Source organism: Oncorhynchus kisutch, linkage group LG19, assembly GCF_002021735.2.
Source record: "Oncorhynchus kisutch isolate 150728-3 linkage group LG19, Okis_V2, whole genome shotgun sequence".
NCBI classification, from domain to species: Eukaryota; Metazoa; Chordata; class Actinopteri; order Salmoniformes; family Salmonidae; genus Oncorhynchus; species Oncorhynchus kisutch.
Window position 1 is genome coordinate 44362444 of NC_034192.2, and position 17919 is coordinate 44380362.

Sequence of the window (17919 nt, forward strand, 5' to 3'; positions counted from 1 at the left end):
GTAATGGAAGTTTTCAATCAAAAGCTACTGAGCCATTAATGAACTGAACAGTTCTCTTTGTGGGTTTTCTTGACACCGTCTGCCAGCCCAGTCAATCCATAGCCATTTTATAACAGCAAACGTTTTGTTATTTGCTTTGTAAAGACCTAATACTACAAGATAAGAACATTAACCAGTATCAAGGGGATGTAAAAAGTTTGAGTTCCCATGTTCATTCTAATATGGGTACAAACAGACATGCAATTCCAATGGAAGAAAGAAATAATGGACGGGAGTGGTGGCCATTTCCTGGGATTTAAATGGGATTGACCCTCAAACTGTTGCTCCCAGGTACTTCTAGAAAATCTTTGAGATACAGACAAAATTAATTCTGGGTCAGAGAGAGGTGCATTGCCACCTGTAGCAAGAAACAAGCTCCATCCTCAAGTGTGCAATGTGTTCTGAATGGAACCCACTAGGTTAATGAATAACAAACATCTGTGCCTTTGGGTTTTTAATGTCATGGTTGTGCTACATCGGCTCCCCCTTTTTGCTGCAAGGTTAGCAATGGCTGAATTGGAAAATATGGCCAATTAATTATGCTGTTGAATGAGGAATCGAGGCAAAGCCAGAACGGCTATGAATAAGGAGCAGTGAGTCTATTATTATCGATTCTTTGGAGAGGGAGAGCCGTGTGGCATTGGGATTTGTCAGTGTACAAAAATCATGGGACAAGAACGAAATGCAGAAGAGTTGAGGTGAACATTAACCTGCCAGTAACAGGATAAGGACATTTTAAAACACTTCATGTGAGAAAACCTGGGCAAAAATCAATAGGTAGAAACTCAATGTCTGTCAGGGGTAGCAAGCTACAATAGGTGTTCAAAATCTCTAATGGTGGTTTGAGTCATCCTGAAAGATGTCACTTTGCCTTACAGTTTTTCAAAAGCTTTTAAAAGTTTATCATGATGGAATGGTATTTTATACAATTTTATACGGTGGCAACTAATGATTCAACTTGCTATGCAACTTCCTTATGATTTAATTAATTTTATGCATGATCTAACCTTTCAAATCCCATTTTACAAGCTAACTGTAATGGCATGTTTTTTGTTTCAGTTGTCTGAAGTACCAACTAAAGATTCAACTTGCTGTACATCTCAACTTGCTGTACAACTTTTCAGTTAATAATTTAATTTTTTTATGATTCATTTAACCTTGTGAGTCACACTGACATGCAAATCTGTTTTTCAAGGGCGCCCTGGGCAACAGGCAGCAACATAAACACACGTACAAATAAACTATAATGACAATATAACAGGGTTGGGGAGTAACGGATTACATGTAATCAGTTACATAAGGGATTGTTTTTAAACAGTTAATGTAATCCGTTACGTTACCAGCAAAAATATTGTAATCAGATTACAGATTATTTTGAAAAACTAGATGATTACTTCGAGGACTACTTTTAAATAGAGAAAGGATGTTTAACATGTCTCTGTTTTCTCAATGACATTCAAATCAGCATTGAAAAACAGCACAGGTTTAAGGTGGTTCCACTTGAGTGAGTCTGAACACAAGTCAGAGACCAGTATGATGACATACCAAATGTGTTTGATGGATCGTGTGAAAAGAGCAGGAATAGGCTTTTGTAGGCTACAGTCCAACCTATGTCTTCCAATGTTGCAACTACTGTCAGCATTCAAAGATGATCCAATTTGAATAAACGCTAAGGTTTAGGATGACAGCAGTGTCTACGGTGATACGGATATCACTTATTATTGATATCTACCATAGCACATTGATGTGAATCACACTGCTGCTCTCTCCCTTAGCCATTTGCGCCTTACGGATTGTGGTTGTTGATGATGGCTGTTCACAAATCTTAATGTGTATTTGAACACAATAATGGTTGAATTCAAGAAGTTTAAGCTGCCTATCAAACATTGTTTCTGAAACCAGTGGACAGCCAGTGAAAAACGCACTCCTGCAACATCTAACTGACATGCTCAAACTCGCACACTTCTGATAGACTTAAAGGGGCTATCTGTAGTTGCTACATCCATTTTTGGACATAATTTAACCGTATTATTATATGTAGTAGAAAGCGATAGGTTAGAAGAAGCCTACATAACCAACCCTTAAAGTAAAATGGAACATCCATATATGGCCAGTTATGTAAACTTTAACATTGATTTAACCTGCAATAGATGTCTTCAATTTGTAACATACAATTGTGTCTTCTTCTAATGCCTCTTAAGGTGAAAGTAATCTAAAAGTAACTGCATTTAATCAGATTACATTACAGAGTTTGGGTAATCCAAAAGTTACGTTATGGATTACAATTTTGGACAGATAACTAGTACCTGTAATGGATTACATTTAGAAAGTAACCTACAAGCCTGACAACAAAAACCATAAAACCGCAAGTCACAGTGATGACACCAAACACTCAGCATCATTAACATAGCAAGTGCACACAGAGCCGGATGAAATATTGACTATTTGGAAAAGTTGCAATTAACAAAACTTGGCACTGGTCTTTCCACTTTAACCAATTATATGCATTAACCCTAGAAATCTATTTGTTTGAAGCCACCGCGCAATCATCTTGGTACTCCTACTCCAGTGTAAAAAAGAATAATTTTGGACGATATAGAAATTCATTTATTAATGTCTACATTTGTTTTCCTTATATTCCTTAAAATATATATTTTTAGAGAGTAATAATGTTACTGTAATACATACCATCTTGTCCTTGAAAGATTATATTGAAAGACTGTAGAATTCCATTAATTCCTATGGAGGACTGCTCCTTCTGAGGAGTACCAATATGGCTGACCGGTGGCTTCAAAGCCTTTCACTGGCCAATACATAGCATAAGCAATCCAGGGTTTATACACATCGTTTGATTTGAAATGCGCCCACCAGAGGGCAATGCCGTCCCTATTTCAATATAATTTTTGTTTAGGTTCCCCCCCCCCGAAGAATGATGCAGGATACATATACATATTCACAAATTGGGGGAGGGAAATATTGTTGTAATGACTTCCACCTCGAGTGATCGAGAAACATCAACAAATAGGCAATTGACAGCTGTCAGTGTAGCTAGGTAGCATGCTAACCTTAGCTAGCCATCTTATTAATCTTATCTAACTAGCTAACGTTATCTGTTGTTGCGGTCTTTTTTCAAACTACTCTGTATTCAAAGGATTAGCCAGCTGGCTAAACTGGTTCTACTGGAGTTTTCATTAGCATAATAGGGAAAACTTCACCACAGATGGAAACCAGTATCTTTGACTTCACCATCTATTGTTATCTCCAAAGTTTTGGCATCTTCCATAAGAGACTGTTTTTCTACATTATAATGGACATGGTGAAACTGGCAGGCTTCAGCTGTGGTACAGCAAAGCCAAGTCAGCCGTGCTCATGGTTCTCACAGGGGAAGTGAAATGATAGGCTACAATTACTTTGCTCATGATGCATTTCGCAAATTACATGTAACACCCTGAGTGCATCAGACACAAAACACCAATACAAATGTTACAACAGAACAGCAGAAATAGATAAACAAGTTCCTTGAATGTTATTTTGCAGGTGCCTGTTCTTTAAGCAATAAGGCACGAGGGGGGAGGGGGGGGGGTGGTATATGGCCAATATACCACAGCTAAGAAGTGTTCTTACGCACAATGCAACACGGAGTGCCGGGACACAGCCCTTAGCCTTGGTATATTGGGTGTATATTGGCCATATACCACAAACCCTGAGGTGCCTTACCTGATCTTTTATAAACAGGTTATCAACGTAATTAGAGCAGTGAAAATAAATGTGTTTTCAAACCCGTGGTACATGGTTGGATATACCACGGCTGTCAGCCAATCAGCATTCAGGGCTCAAACTAACCAGTTTATAATATAGGATATATGCTGGCTGCACCAATCAAAGCAATGAAGCATTCATGTTGGGGCGATGGGGGAGCATGGATGCAAAGTGCAATCATACCATTTATGAAATGTATATATTTATATATATTTTAATACAGACTAGCTAAAAAAAAGTAGGTTGAAATGTATAAATGATCCATGTTAAATTTCTGTAAAAAAAAGTAGAGGTGAAAAAAACATACGTTTGCACCCCCTATTTTAATTTGCTCCACGGCTCAGGCGGCCAAGTGTTGGCTACGGCAAAAAGCTGTTTGGTTCAGTTGAGACTTGCAAAGAGGAAGGACTTTGCAGCTGTTTCTGATTCATAAACAGTGCCATGCTGGTGGGTGGTAACATTCAAATAAAACCCAGCCCTGGAAAGAAACGTAGACTGAAAAGTATTAGCCATCATATCATATGGGAAACATACGGCATTGCCACAGAAAAAAGTCCCCACTTCAAGCCCAAATATATCATACTCAGTGGTGGAAAAAGTACCCAATTGTCATACTTCAGTCAAAGTAAAAGATAACTTAATTGAAAATGACTGAAGTAAAAGTCACCAGTAAAATTCTACTTGAGTAAATGTATTTTTTTTCTATATGGTTTTAAATGTACTTAAGTATCAAAAGTAAATGTAATTGCTAAAATATACTTAAGTATCAAAAGTAAAAGTATAAATAATTTCACATTCCTGTCACGCCTACTTCCATTCCCACTCCCTCTCTCCAGCGCTCGACATCGCCGGTCTACTGCACCCTATTCAGTAGACGACTGCGCGAGGAGGTCCTAATGCAATCGACGTGCCGGGAAAACAACCTTTCCTTAGGCATGCTCATCGCGATAGCCATCCATCTGGACAACCTTCTTCTGGAGCGCCGGCACCTCACTCTCCTCGCCCTCCTCCTTTGTTCGTTCTGAGGCAGATCCTGAACCCTTGGAGGTAGGGGCCACACACCTCTCTGTGGCAGAGCAGCGTCACCGGAGACAGCTGGGGCTGTGTCCAGATGGCGGCCAGAAGGGGCACCAGCTTCAGCTGTGTCTGGTGCCTTCCAACACAGGGTCCACTGGAGCGGAGAGGCGGCCCCGTGATCACCCATCTCCCAAGGTAGGCATGAGTATTCCATCATCATAGTTTTCTGCCAAACCCTTCCTAGGTTCCATGTCAGTTGAGAGTCTTGTAAGTGCCCTCCAACCTATCATTCCGTCCCCCTGTATCATTGGCCCCGTGTTTTGGGATGTATATGTGGACATCCGCCAGGCTCTGGAGAGGGAACCCTTGCCTGCTACCTGCCCTCTTGAGCACATCTACGTTCCCACAGGGGTAAGAGACTGACTGTTGACCTGGGCACACACATCCCTCACCGCTGGACACCCAGGTAACACCTGCACCGTTAAATCCATCTCTGCAAAGTACTGATGGTCCACCTTTGCGCAGGACGTCACCCGCTTTGTCAACTCCTGCTTCATAGATTCTTTGACTGATCTCCCTCCGTCTGATGGTTTCACCACTATTATGGTTGCTGTGGACAGATTCTCTAAATCCTACCATTTTATCCCTCTCTCTGGTCTCCCTACCCACCCTACAGGTTGCTGAGGCACACTTCCAGCAGGTCTTCAGGCACTATGGCCTTCCAGAGGACATAGTCTACAACCGTGGCCCCTAATTCACGTCACGGTTATGAAGAGCTTTCTTGGAGAAGATGGGGGCCGTGGCCAGCCACACATCCGGATACCGGCTTCAGTCCAACGGGCAGGTGGAGAGGACCAACCAGAGGAAGGGGAGGTTCCTTAGGAGTCACTGCCAGGACCGGCAGGGGGAGTAGGCCTGGTTCCTTCCCTAGGCGGAGTACGCCCAGAACTCACTTTGTCACTCCTCCACTTGGCAGACTCCCTTCTAGTGCGTCCTGGGATATCAGCCGGCCCTGGCTCCGTGGAGTCCTTTTGGGTGTCAGGGGAAATGAATGGAGTAAAAATAACATTATTTTCTATAGGAATGTAGTGGAGTAAATGTAAGAGTTGTCAAAAATACAGTATAAATAGTAAAGTATAGTACAGATACCCCCACCTCCCTGGCCATGACCCTTCTCCCCCGATTGTCCGGGCGGCCAGTTCTAGGAAGAGTCTTGGTGTTTCCAAACTTCTTCCATTTAAGAATGATGAAGGTGGCCACTGTTCTTGGGGACCTTCAATGCTGCAGAAATGTTTTGGTAACCTTCCCCAGATCTGTGCCTCGTCACAATCCTGTCTCGGCGCTCTATGGACAATTCCTTCAACATCATGGCTTAGTTTTTGCTCTGACATGCACTGTCAATTGTGGGACCTTATATAGACAGGTTTGTGCTTTTCCAAATCTTGTCCAATCAATTGAATTTACTACAGGTGGACTCCAATTAAGTTGTAGAAACATAAAGTATGATCAACAGAAACAGGATGCACCTGAGCTCAATTTCGAGTCTCATAGCAATATTGTCTGAATACTTATGTCAATTTCTGTTTTAATTTTCAATAAATCTGCAAAAATCTCTAAAAACGTGTTTTGCTTTGTCATTATGGGGTATTGTGTGTAGACTGCTCAGGATTTTAAAAAATGTAATCCATTTTAGAATAAGGCTGTAAAAAAATGTGTTCTTAATACTTCCCGAAGGCACTGTAAATACTATACACCACTGATCCTACTTTGACTAAAACAATGATTTATTGACTTCAATTGTTGTGCACCCTCATGTGTAAGCTCTGTGCATCGTCTTTAAGTTGCAAAAGTGAATTTCCACTTATGGGCTTTTAACATATGGAGCAAATGGTCATTTGGCAAATAAATAGACTGACTTGTCAAAAAACAGCTTCACCTTAACATCAGTAAGGAGGTGATTGTGGACTATAGGAGAAAGAGAGGAGAGCAAGCCCCCATCCACATCGACAGGGTTGTTGTGGAGCGGGTCGAGAGCTTCAAGTTCATTTGCGTCTACATCTCTAAGGACTTAAAATGGTCCACACACACCCACACAGTCAGGAAGAAAGCAGCGTCCCTTCCCTCTCAAAAGGCTGAAAAATTTGTCATGTCCCCTCGGACCGTCAAAATGTTCTACAGCAGCACCTTCGAGAGCATCTCGACTGGCTGCATCACTGCTTGCTATGGAAATTGCACTGCCCTCAACCGCAAAGCACTACAGAGGGTGGTGCGGACGGCCCAGAACATCACTAGGGCCGAGCTCCCTGCCATCCAGGACCTCTATATCAGGCATCAGAGGAAGGCCCCAAAAATTGCCAAAGACTTCAACCACCCAAGCAATAGACTGTTCACTTTGCTACTGTCCAGCAAACGGTATGGCATTGGCTCTCGGACCAACAGGCTCAGAGATAGCTTCTACCTCCAAGCCATAAGACAGCTAAATAGTTAAATGAATGGTTACCCGGACTATCTGCATTGACACTATGTTACACTGACTATGCACACTCACAAGACTGAATATACACTCACTCACACACACTACACTGACACAAAAGATTGTTGTAGAACTGTTGTATTCGGTGTGACAAATATGTGACAAATACAAATACAATTTCATTTGATTAAGCCCAAAATCACAGTGGCGGTACCAAGGCATCTGTCACAGAGATTTGTATTACATCATCTGTAGTCTGCAACAACATTTTGCTGGATAAAATAGATCTTTATGTGTTCAGTCAATCAGGGCATTCTATCTGTGTTCATGGCACAGCTAGGTCACATCTTGGCGATGTCAATCATGGCATTCTATCTGTGGTCATGGCACAGCTAAGTCACATTCTGGGGAGCTGGATCCAGATGACTCAATGTTCCTGAGGGGAAACGTGGCACACACAATCAGGATTCCCCTCCATGTGTCCATGTGTTAGAGTGTGAAGAGCGCCAGCTCCAGTTTGCATCTCTGCTGCAGATTAGGAAAATGTAATTTGGGGCCTTGCGAAATAGCAAAGTGCTCCCTCAGGCTGGATCCATTGACAATAGAGAGAGAGGATGTTGCTTGCAAATGTATTTCTCAAGTGGGAGCCTGAGGCTGAGAAACACTGTAAACGCACTACACTGCTTATGGGATTTGCCACTACCTCAAATGCCTCCTTATCATTCTGGTGTGGTGTTAAGAATTCCACCTGGTTGCTTAAAGAGATTCTCTGGTACTTCTGCATGCTTTTTAGCCAGTAGTTCTTAAAGTAGCATACTATGTCACATACACTATATACACAAAAGTATGTAGACACCCCTTCAAATTAGTGGATTCGGCTATTTCAGCCACACCCGTTGCTGTCATGTGTATAAAATCGAGCACACAGCCATCCAATCTCCAGACAAAAATTGGCAATAGAATGGTTTTACTGAAGAGTTCAATAACTTTCAATGTGGCACCGTCATAGGTTGCCACCATTCTAACAAGTCAATTCATCAAATGTATGCACTGCTAGAGCTGCCCTGGTCAACTGTAAGTGCTGTTATTGTGAAGTGGAAACGTCTAGGAGCAACAGTCGTGAAGTTGTAGGCCACACAAACTCACAGAATGGGACCCGTCGAGTGCTGATGTGTGTGCCCCGTAACAATCCTCTGTCCTCAGTTGAAACACTCCCTACCAAGTTCCAAACTGCCTCTGGAAGCAACGTCAACACAGAAAGTGTGCGTCGGGAGCTTCATGAAATGGGTTTCCATTGCCGAGCAGCTGCACACAAGTCTAGGACCAACATGTGCAATGCCAAGGATCGGCTGGAGAGGTGTAAAGCTCACCACCATTGGACTCTAGAGCAGTGGAAATGTATTCTCTAGAGTGATGAATCATGCTTCACCAACTAGCAGTCCAATGGACGAATCTGGGTTTGGCAGATCCCGGGAGAACCCTACCTGCCCCAATGCATAGTGCCTATAAAGTTAATGTTAAAGTTAAGTTAACCCATAAAGTTAATGGTCTGGGGCTGTTATTCATGGTTCGGGATAGGCCCCTTAGTTCCAGTAAAGAGAAATATTAACGCTCCAGCATAGAATTACATTTTAGACGATTCTGTGCTTCCAACTTTGTGGCAACAGTTGGGAAAGGCCCTTTCCTGTTTCAGCATGACAATGACCCTTGCACAAAGCGAGGTCCATACAGAAATGGTTTGTTGAGATCGGTGTGGAAGAACTTGACTGGCCTGCAGAGAGCCCTGACCTCGACCCCATCGAACACCTTTGGGATGAATTGGGATGAATTGGAACGCCGACTGTGAGCCAGGCCTAATCACCCAACATCAGTGCTCGACCTCGCTAATTCTGGTGGCTGAATAGATGCAAGTCCCCACAGCAATGTTCCAACATCTAGTGGAAAGCCTTCCCAGAAGAGTGGAGGCTGTTCTAGCAGCAAAGGGGGGACCACCTCCATAGTAATGCCCATGATTTTGGAATGAGATGTTCGACGAGCAGGTGTCTACATACATTTGGTCATGTAGAGTATGTGCAGATATGTGCACCACGTGATTGCGCTCACTCGCTCGGCTGTGTGTGCATCTTGCTAGCTGTCACTCAAATGGCAAGGGGCTGAAGCTCATTGGCTAGAACTCAAATTGCTACAGGGCTGGCCCACATGGGGGAAAATGTAGGGAAAATGGCTTAGCACAGCTTCCAGAAAAAGACTCACTTTTAAACTAGGGATTTTGTAGCTAATTTAGGGAAGACATTAATTCTGTGTGAGGTGTAAAAATACTTAGTAGTTGCCAAAGTTCTGGAGCAAGTCTTTAATAAATGGTGCTTTCTTGGCCAGGGCCCTTATGTACCAAGCCTTTCAGAATAGGAGTGCTGATTCACGGTCAGTTTTGAATAAGATTACATGGTGTAACAATGACGCTGTGAAGCAGGTGCAACGTTTAATAAAACAACAAACATGAAACGAGACAGCGTAACAGTGGCGATATAGCATGAACACAGGAATGACACCGACTGAGGAATGAACGTAAGGGAGGGACAGATAAAGGGGAGGTAATGATGAAGGTAATGGAGTCCAGGTGTGAATCATAATGATCTGCAGGTGCGCGTAATGATGGATGCCAGGTGTGCGTACTGATGAATCCCAGGACCGGTGGTTAGTACTGTGGCAACGTCAATGCCGGAGGGGAGGAGCAGGAGTAGACGTGACACATGGACAGGGGGGCCTGATCCTAGATCAGCACTCTTACTCTGAGACACTTAAACCATATGGCCCTAGGCTTACTTGAAAAGGAAATGTCAATCTCAATGGGACTTCCCTGGTTTAATAAAGGATACAAAACAATAATATAAAAAATCCCTCAATCATATTAATATGTTATTATCCTTTTCTTCTTCATAAAACAACAGTACAGAGCCAAATCAGATTGAGGCCTCCTCTGAGTTTCATACCATGACATCTGAACCATCACCTGGTGGCAAGGAGACAACATCCTTTACCATGGTGGAGGAGGAGACAACGTCCTTTACCATGGTGGAGGAGGAGACAACGTCCTTTACCAAGGTGGAGACAACATCCTTTACCATGGTGGAAGAGGAGACAACATCCTTTACCATGGTGGAGGAGGAGACAACGTCCTTTACCATGGTGGAAGAGGAGACAACATCCTTTACCATGGTGGAGGAGGAGACAACGTCCTCTACCATGGTGGAGGAGGAGACAACGTCCTTTACCAAGGTGGAGGAGGAGACAACGTCCTTTACCAAGGTGGAGACAACGTCCTTTACCATGGTGGAAGAGGAGACAACATCCTTTACCATGGTGGAGGAGGAGACAACGTCCTTTACCATGGTGGAAGAGGAGACAACATCCTTTACCATGGTGGAGGAGGAGACAACGTCCTCTACCATGGTGGAGGAGGAGACAACGTCCTTTACCATGGAAGAGGAGACAACACCCTTTACCATTGTGGCCACGGCTGCTAATTAATCAATCACGTTAATGTCGGTTACAATTCCATCATGCATTTATACCTCAATGAACCCAAGAAGAAGGCCTTAGTGAGGTATTAGTTATTGTCAAAATCTAATCTTTTAAAATTGCAGTGTATGATGGCCCCTTTATGCAGGGAGTGCAGCACTTTTATCCATGCCATTTAACTGTTAGCTTGATTAACATCACATCACCGGATGACCTTGAACGCAGGAAATCCCACAGAGTAGGCAAAGCTCACCCAGTCCTATGATTAATAATACTGTACTAAGAAGTTTGCTGGCTGGCTGGCAGCATACATGTGCCTGGCTGCCTCCAATTCAGGGTAATTTTGCTGCACAAAAAATCTGACTGACTGACTGACTGGCTGGCTGGCACATAACATACATGTGACTGGCTGGCTGGCTGACTGGCATATACCATACATGTGACTGGCTTGCTGGCATATACCATACATGTGACTGGCTTGCTGGCATATACCATACATGTGACTGGCTTGCTGGCATATACCATACATGGGACTGGCTTGCTGGCATATACCATACATGTGACTGGCTGGTTGGCATATACCATACATGTGACTGGCTGGTTGGCTAACTGGCACATACCATACATGTGACTGGCTTGCTGGCATATAACATACATGTTACTGGCTGGCTGACTGACTGGCACATAACACACATGTGACTGGCTGGTTGGCTGACTGGCATATACCATACATGTGATTGGCTGGCTGGCTGACTGGCACATAACATACATGTGACTGACTGCCTGGCTGACTGGCACATAACATATATGTGACTGGCTGGCTCGTTGACTGACACATAACATACATGTGGCTGGCTGGCTCGTTGACTGGCACATAACATACATGTGGCTGGCTGGCTCGTTGACTGGCACATAACATACATGTGACTGGCTGGCTCGTTGACTGGCACATAACATACATGTGGCTGGCTGGCTCGTTGACTGGCACATAACATACATGTGACTAGCTGGCTGGCTGGCTGGCTGGCACATAACATACATGTGACTGGCTGGCTGGCACATAACATACATGTGACTGGCTGGCTGGCACATAACATACATGTGACTGGCTGGCTGGCACATAACATACATGTGACTGGCTGGCTGGCTGGCACATAACATACATGTGACTGGCTGGCTGGCACATAACATACATGTGACTGGCTGGCTGGCACATAACATACATGTGACTGGCTGGCTGGCACATAACATACATGTGACTGGCTGGCTGGCACATAACATACATGTGACTGGCTGGCTGGCACATAATATACATGTGACTGGCTGGCTGGCACATAACATACATGTGACTGGCTGGCTGGCACATAACATACATGTGACTGGCTGGCTAGCACATAACATACATGTGACTGGCTGGCTGGCACATAACATACATGTGACTGGCTGGCTGGCACATAACATACATGTGACTGGCTGGCTGGCTGGCTGGCACATAACATACATGTGACTGGCTGGCTGGCTGGCACATAACGTACATGTGACTGGCTGGCTGGCTGGCACATAACATACATGTGACTGGCTGGCTGGCTGGCACATAACATACATGTGACTGGCTGGCTGGCTGGCTGGCACATAACATACATGTGAATGGCTGGCTGGCTGGCACATAACATACATGTGACTGGCTGGCTGGCTGGCACATAACATACATGTGACTGGCTGGCTGGTGCTTTACTTGTATTTTTTGTTGGTTCTTTATTACTTCATTTTTATTTGATATTTTGGATAATTGGTGCGGTCATACACTGGATTTACTTGTAACTATAATCATATACATTCAATACGTTGATTTTGACTTGGTTGACATATTGCTGTGTTACTTCTAGACACTCTGAAAAGGAAGGTTATGTTTAGTCATTAGTTGAACTTTGAGATACAGCACAGTGGTTTCCACTACAACATAAAGTCGTTCTGGCAAAAAAAAACTAAAGCAAGCAGCATTGAATCAATGAAAATGTCTGACTGTTGCAAAAAGTGTAGTACCAAAATGTTGATGCTAAATGGATGGATACTGTAGATAGTGTCACAAAAGAAGCCGTGTTGAGTTGAAAGGGGTGATCGCAAGTGAATTTTGTAGGCAGGGCCAGTGAAGAGGGGTAGAAGATGTATTGATGCAGGTCTGGTACACAGGCAAGTAGCAATGGAGGCACTTTGATGTAAAGTGGCGTGTCCTGTGAATCATTTTGAATGAACTACAGTATATTCTAAATTCAAAAAATAACTTACAAGATCGAGAGATAAGAGAGCGTTGCAGTGCTGTTTTGCAGCTAGAAAATAAGGTGTGATGTGAGTCCAACCAAATGGATAGTTTTTGTTTGCTTCACTTCTACAGGACACACTGGATATGTTCAGCATTCAACCAATAAGAGATCACCGGTCAGAGAGAGTTTACATGGGAAGAGTTAATGCCTGTTGAAGTATTAAGAAGTCAACTACAGGTCTAGGCCTGAGGATAGATAAAGGAAACTGTTAGATACTTACCTTTTTCACCTCGTACTTGATGGCCAGTTTGACCCTGCTCAGGAGAGAGCGAAGGCCCTGCCCCGACTCCTTCTCAGCAGTGACATCTCCATTCAAAATGGCTTCCACTTCCTCTGTGTCCCGACAGAGGTCCAGCACTCCCACTACAAAGTCCTTACACTGCATAGACAGCTTGCGATAGTCATTCTGGACAGAGAGAAAAACAGGTTAGAGTCAAGTCAGCTACTGGAGACAGGGAAAGGCAAACTCGTTGGCGTAAATCTCAATTACAAAGGTAACGTGACGCGAACAGAATATAAACTTAGTGATATTTTTCCAGCAAACATTATGTTATAGAAAGATATACAGTAATAGTGAGAAAAAAAAAACTTATTCTTCTCTTTTAGCATTTCTGAATAAGTAATGGGTCCAATAGTGGTGACACAATGGGGATATCTGTGTGTAATGATCTCGACATTAGCTGAACTCAAGAAAGGGTTGTATATCCACATGACATAGAATTGTATTATTAAGTAGGAAAATCTGAAATACATTTACATCTTAATACTGTGCAGGATAATAAAATGAATAATAAGGATTACGATAGCTCGGAAATGAATCTCCAAAAATAAAACGTTCATAGAAATGTGGTGTTAATGCTACAATGTGAAATGTATTTTAACCCCTATTTTCACAGGATTACTGTCACTATAGGAGGAGGTAAGGTAATGGAATTGTTATCTGAATGCATCCGCAATTTTATTCTCGTGGAAGCAGTTAAATTGGTAATTTCAGCATTCCTTAAATAGGCCTACATAATACTAGTCTAGTCCTTTGCGAAAAGACATCTCAGTGTTTTGATAAAAATGAACGTGCTTGCCAGGTGACAAGATTGACTGTACTCAGCACAGTATTATAAAAGTATTTAATATAATTTTCTCCCTATTTATAGAAAGTATACAGTCGATATTGATGATACTGGCCTCAGTATTACTTAGTAACATATTTAAGCTGTTAATTGAACTTCTGGTCAACCATCCCTAGCTTAGATCACTCTACTTGTTGGAAAGCAATCCAACATTAATGTAATAAATACTTTGTCTACAAGGGAGGAAGAGGCCATGCATGTTTCATTGGTATAATTCAAATATCAAGAAGAAGCAGTTTTGCAAATTAGGGGACACAAATGATATGTTTACACAGATGATATGTTTACACAAATGATATGTTTACACAGATGATATGTTTACACAAATGATACATAAACAGTTATACATATTGGCAATGCATTTGAAATGCATGCAGTCTCATGATGAAACAGTAGTCTGAAATGCTCTTGGTACAGCTGACTTTGTCCTTATAGCACACTGCCAAGCTATAGCCTGTCCCTTTTACCTATGGTCATACTTCCATAGTGAATCATTCCAGAGTCACCACTTTTACTCACATTGTTGTTTAAACCTTGCTCTAAGAACACAATTAAAGGCGCATTAAGCTAAAGGCTTATCTTTTGCTTTTAAATGTGTTGTTTGTCCTTTATACTGAGAGTATTTAGTCTGGATTTCATTTCCAAGGAACAACTAGTCTTTGCTCAGCATGCGTCTGTCACTTTGTTCATGTCTAGTATTTAGTCTGGATTTCATTTCCAAGGAACAACTAGACTTTGCTCAGCATGCGTCTGTCACTTTGTTCATGTCTAGGGCTTTATTCTTTCTAATTGTGATGGATTGTCATAAACCATCTGTTCAAAGATACTGTCAAATACTGTGTTTGACAAGCCCAAACCAAACCCTACATTTTCAGTCACTCATAACTGAACATTGTGATCCAACTCTCAAGTGAAGTATTGCAACGTGTGAGCAATTTACTGCCTTTCATTCACTAGAACATGTTCCGATATACTTCTATCATCTCACTGCATCTCTCAGAGGAAGGCAAAAGGACAACTCAGAGAACAGATTGAAGAAAACAGGTATAAGGACAAAACATAATAAGCCCTGTATGAGGGACCATATTGAGAGCTATGTGATGTGTTCTCTACGGAAATAGCTTTTCAGTTTCTTCTGTGTTAAGTGTTGTATCAGACAAACCTGAAAATCCCAACAGGAGAAAGTTTTGATTTATGAGACAGGGTCAAACAAGCGTCCTCTTCTAAAATGTTCATTTACAAACACATTCAGTGTAGCTTGTTGCATCATACCAAGCTTGATATGGTTGTTAATGTGTCATATGTTTAACAGCATGAAGCACTCTAGTAAATGTGGTTAACTTAATAACAAGCTTTTGCGGCAATATAGTTCAGTGAACTCATTTTTACAATCAATTCAAATGAGACAAATAATTCAAAAATGTATTCTTAAAGGAGAGGGCAGGTTTGTTTTTTGAAACACCACTGGTTTCTCTCTTTCCCATTAACAGCTCTGGAAACCACATCTGTCACAATGTTTATCTGCAGGCAGTGGCTAAAATGCAACTGTAGTCCCAAGTGGTGCAGCGGTCTAAGGCACTGCATCTCAGTGCAAGAGCTGTCACTACAGTCCCTGGTTTGAATCCAGGCTGTATCACAGCCAGCTGTGATTGGGAGTCCCAAAGGGCGGTGCACAATTGGCCCAGCGTCGTCCAGGTTTGATTGGGGTAGGTCACCTATGTAAATAAGAATTTGTTCTTAACTGACTTGCCTGGTTAAATAAAAAATAAAAAGAATGCACAATCTGACAGGCAGCCAGATATGCTAAAAGACAGATTACCCTTGAAGTAACAGCAAGTAATTAGCCAGTGTGCAGCTAGGCACATTTTTAATCAATCTCAATGAATTTATGTAGTTAAACATATTTACCAGGGAGAAGCAATTGTGCTGCGTGGTCTCTTTTTTATGGCTCTTTTTATCCTGGTGGCGACATCAGCATAACACACATTCAGGTTGAAGATTCATTACATTACACAACATCGGTTTTAAATAAAAACATGAGGCTGAAATTAATGGAGTTGTTAATTAAGCAGAATCAACACATCGCTATTGTACACGACTTTACCTGATAACAATCCTCAATTTAGTTAGTACTATTCCATGTCAGAATTCCAAAGCATTCAAAACGATCAAACATTACACCTTCAAGCTAAATAAAGGAAAACAAACATGGTTACGCCTTGAAACTAAATGCAGAAAAAACAACAGTCAGCAAGCAGTTAGCTTCTGAGTAGGAGAAGGTCAGCAAAATTCTGTGAAATTTCCCCAAATTCCTAGGATTTCTGTAAAACCTAAGAATCCAGAAATAGATGTCTGAAAAACCTACGCATTTGGGAATGTTTCAGAAAGTTTGCAACCCTGAGTGCAGTCGTGTCCTACCTTGAACTCCTTCTCGATGTTGGCCAACTTGGTCAGTTCGTTGCTGAGCTCCAATGCGGTGAGCACTGGGTCCTCGCTAGACAGTGACAGGTAAGCCGGGCTGGCCAGGCCCCGGTAGGCATTGATGCGTGAGCGTGAGTGGCTGAAAGCGTCTTTGCCCTGTTTCTCGGCACATTCTACACACTTGCAGAAGTAATCGTGCGGCCGCTCGATGCGCGCACCCTTCAGCAGCAGCATGTGCACCACCTCGTACTTCTGGCAGTGTGCAGACAGAATGATGGGGGTGATGTCGGGTGAGAAGCGCGTGCCATCCTCATCGTATGAGTAGAAGTCGTCGTCCTGCAGCTCGCACGGACTCCGTGTCAGTCGTTCGCTAGCCTGGAAGGATGGATGGGCCAAGATGGTTTCCACTATCCTGACGTAGCCTTTCGAGATAGCCAAGAGCAGGGCGTCACCGATGCGCGCCAGGTTATCCTTCCGCAGGAGCAGTTCCGTCACCTCCAGGTGCTCGTTGCCCACCGCCAGCTGCAATGCGTTCTGGCCCATGTAGTCCACGCAGTTGACATTGAGCGTGGTAGAGTCCTCCAGCATCTTGCGGACCACAGGGATGTTGCCGTACTCTGCCGAGTCCAGAAAGCGCTCTTCCTCGGCGGTCATGCTTGTGGTGCGGTCGTTGAACATGAAGGCCGGCCCGCGCATCTGTGGTCGACGACCCTTCTCCCGCGCCGCTATCATCCGCCGGTGGGCGGGGAGCTCAAGTTCCGCTGCCGCTTTCCTTGCAGAGATGGAGAAAACGACATTATGGTTACTTCCTCTGTGAAGAGCTCTGACTTTTGCAAACATACTTACCACCAAGTTGTATTGAATACCAGCTATAAAGAACATTACCCATCCAGGATAATAAAGATGACCTACTCTACCAGTCAAAACCAGTCAACTTTAAATGGACTCAACTTCAGTTGTAGACCTGTTTTACAAAGTCTACAAAACCACCCTTCACCATTCAAAGAGACCAGTGCAATAAGAGCAGAGATTGCAAGGCATGCTTGCATTTTGAATTATGTTGCGTTTTGGCATAAGGGCGTATCTAGAGCATCATGTTTGGTGTCTGCACAGTTTGTTGTTCCTTGATCCATAGCCATGTCATCCCACCGCCCCATGCCTTCCCTACGTTCACAACAGAGTGGAGAGCGGCAGCAGTGTATTCATTAGAGCCCAGCACCAAGCCACCCCAGCAGTCTCAGTG

General features: G+C 43.1%; 1 protein-coding gene and 1 long non-coding RNA gene across 2 annotated transcripts in view; both read right to left on the reverse strand.

The window, feature by feature from the left end:
* The window catches only part of LOC109865065 (short transient receptor potential channel 3), a 38957-nt gene extending 21417 nt beyond the window's left edge, over positions 1–17540 (reverse strand). Inside the window, exons 1-3 of the mRNA XM_020453184.2 lie at positions 16674–17540; positions 16164–16214; positions 13349–13534 (exon numbers count right to left, since the gene is read on the reverse strand). Of these exons, the coding sequence (XP_020308773.2) occupies positions 13349–13534; positions 16164–16214; positions 16674–17516 (1080 nt within the window). The 5' untranslated portion in view covers positions 17517–17540. The remainder of the gene's footprint in view (positions 1–13348; positions 13535–16163; positions 16215–16673) is intronic.
* Positions 4287–6211, reverse strand: LOC116354940 (uncharacterized). Its single transcript, XR_004204113.1, has 2 exons — positions 5971–6211; positions 4287–5843 (listed from the first exon to the last, which is right to left on the reverse strand). It is a non-coding gene; the product is annotated as an uncharacterized LOC116354940 (long non-coding RNA).
* Positions 17541–17919: the final 379 nt, after the last annotated feature.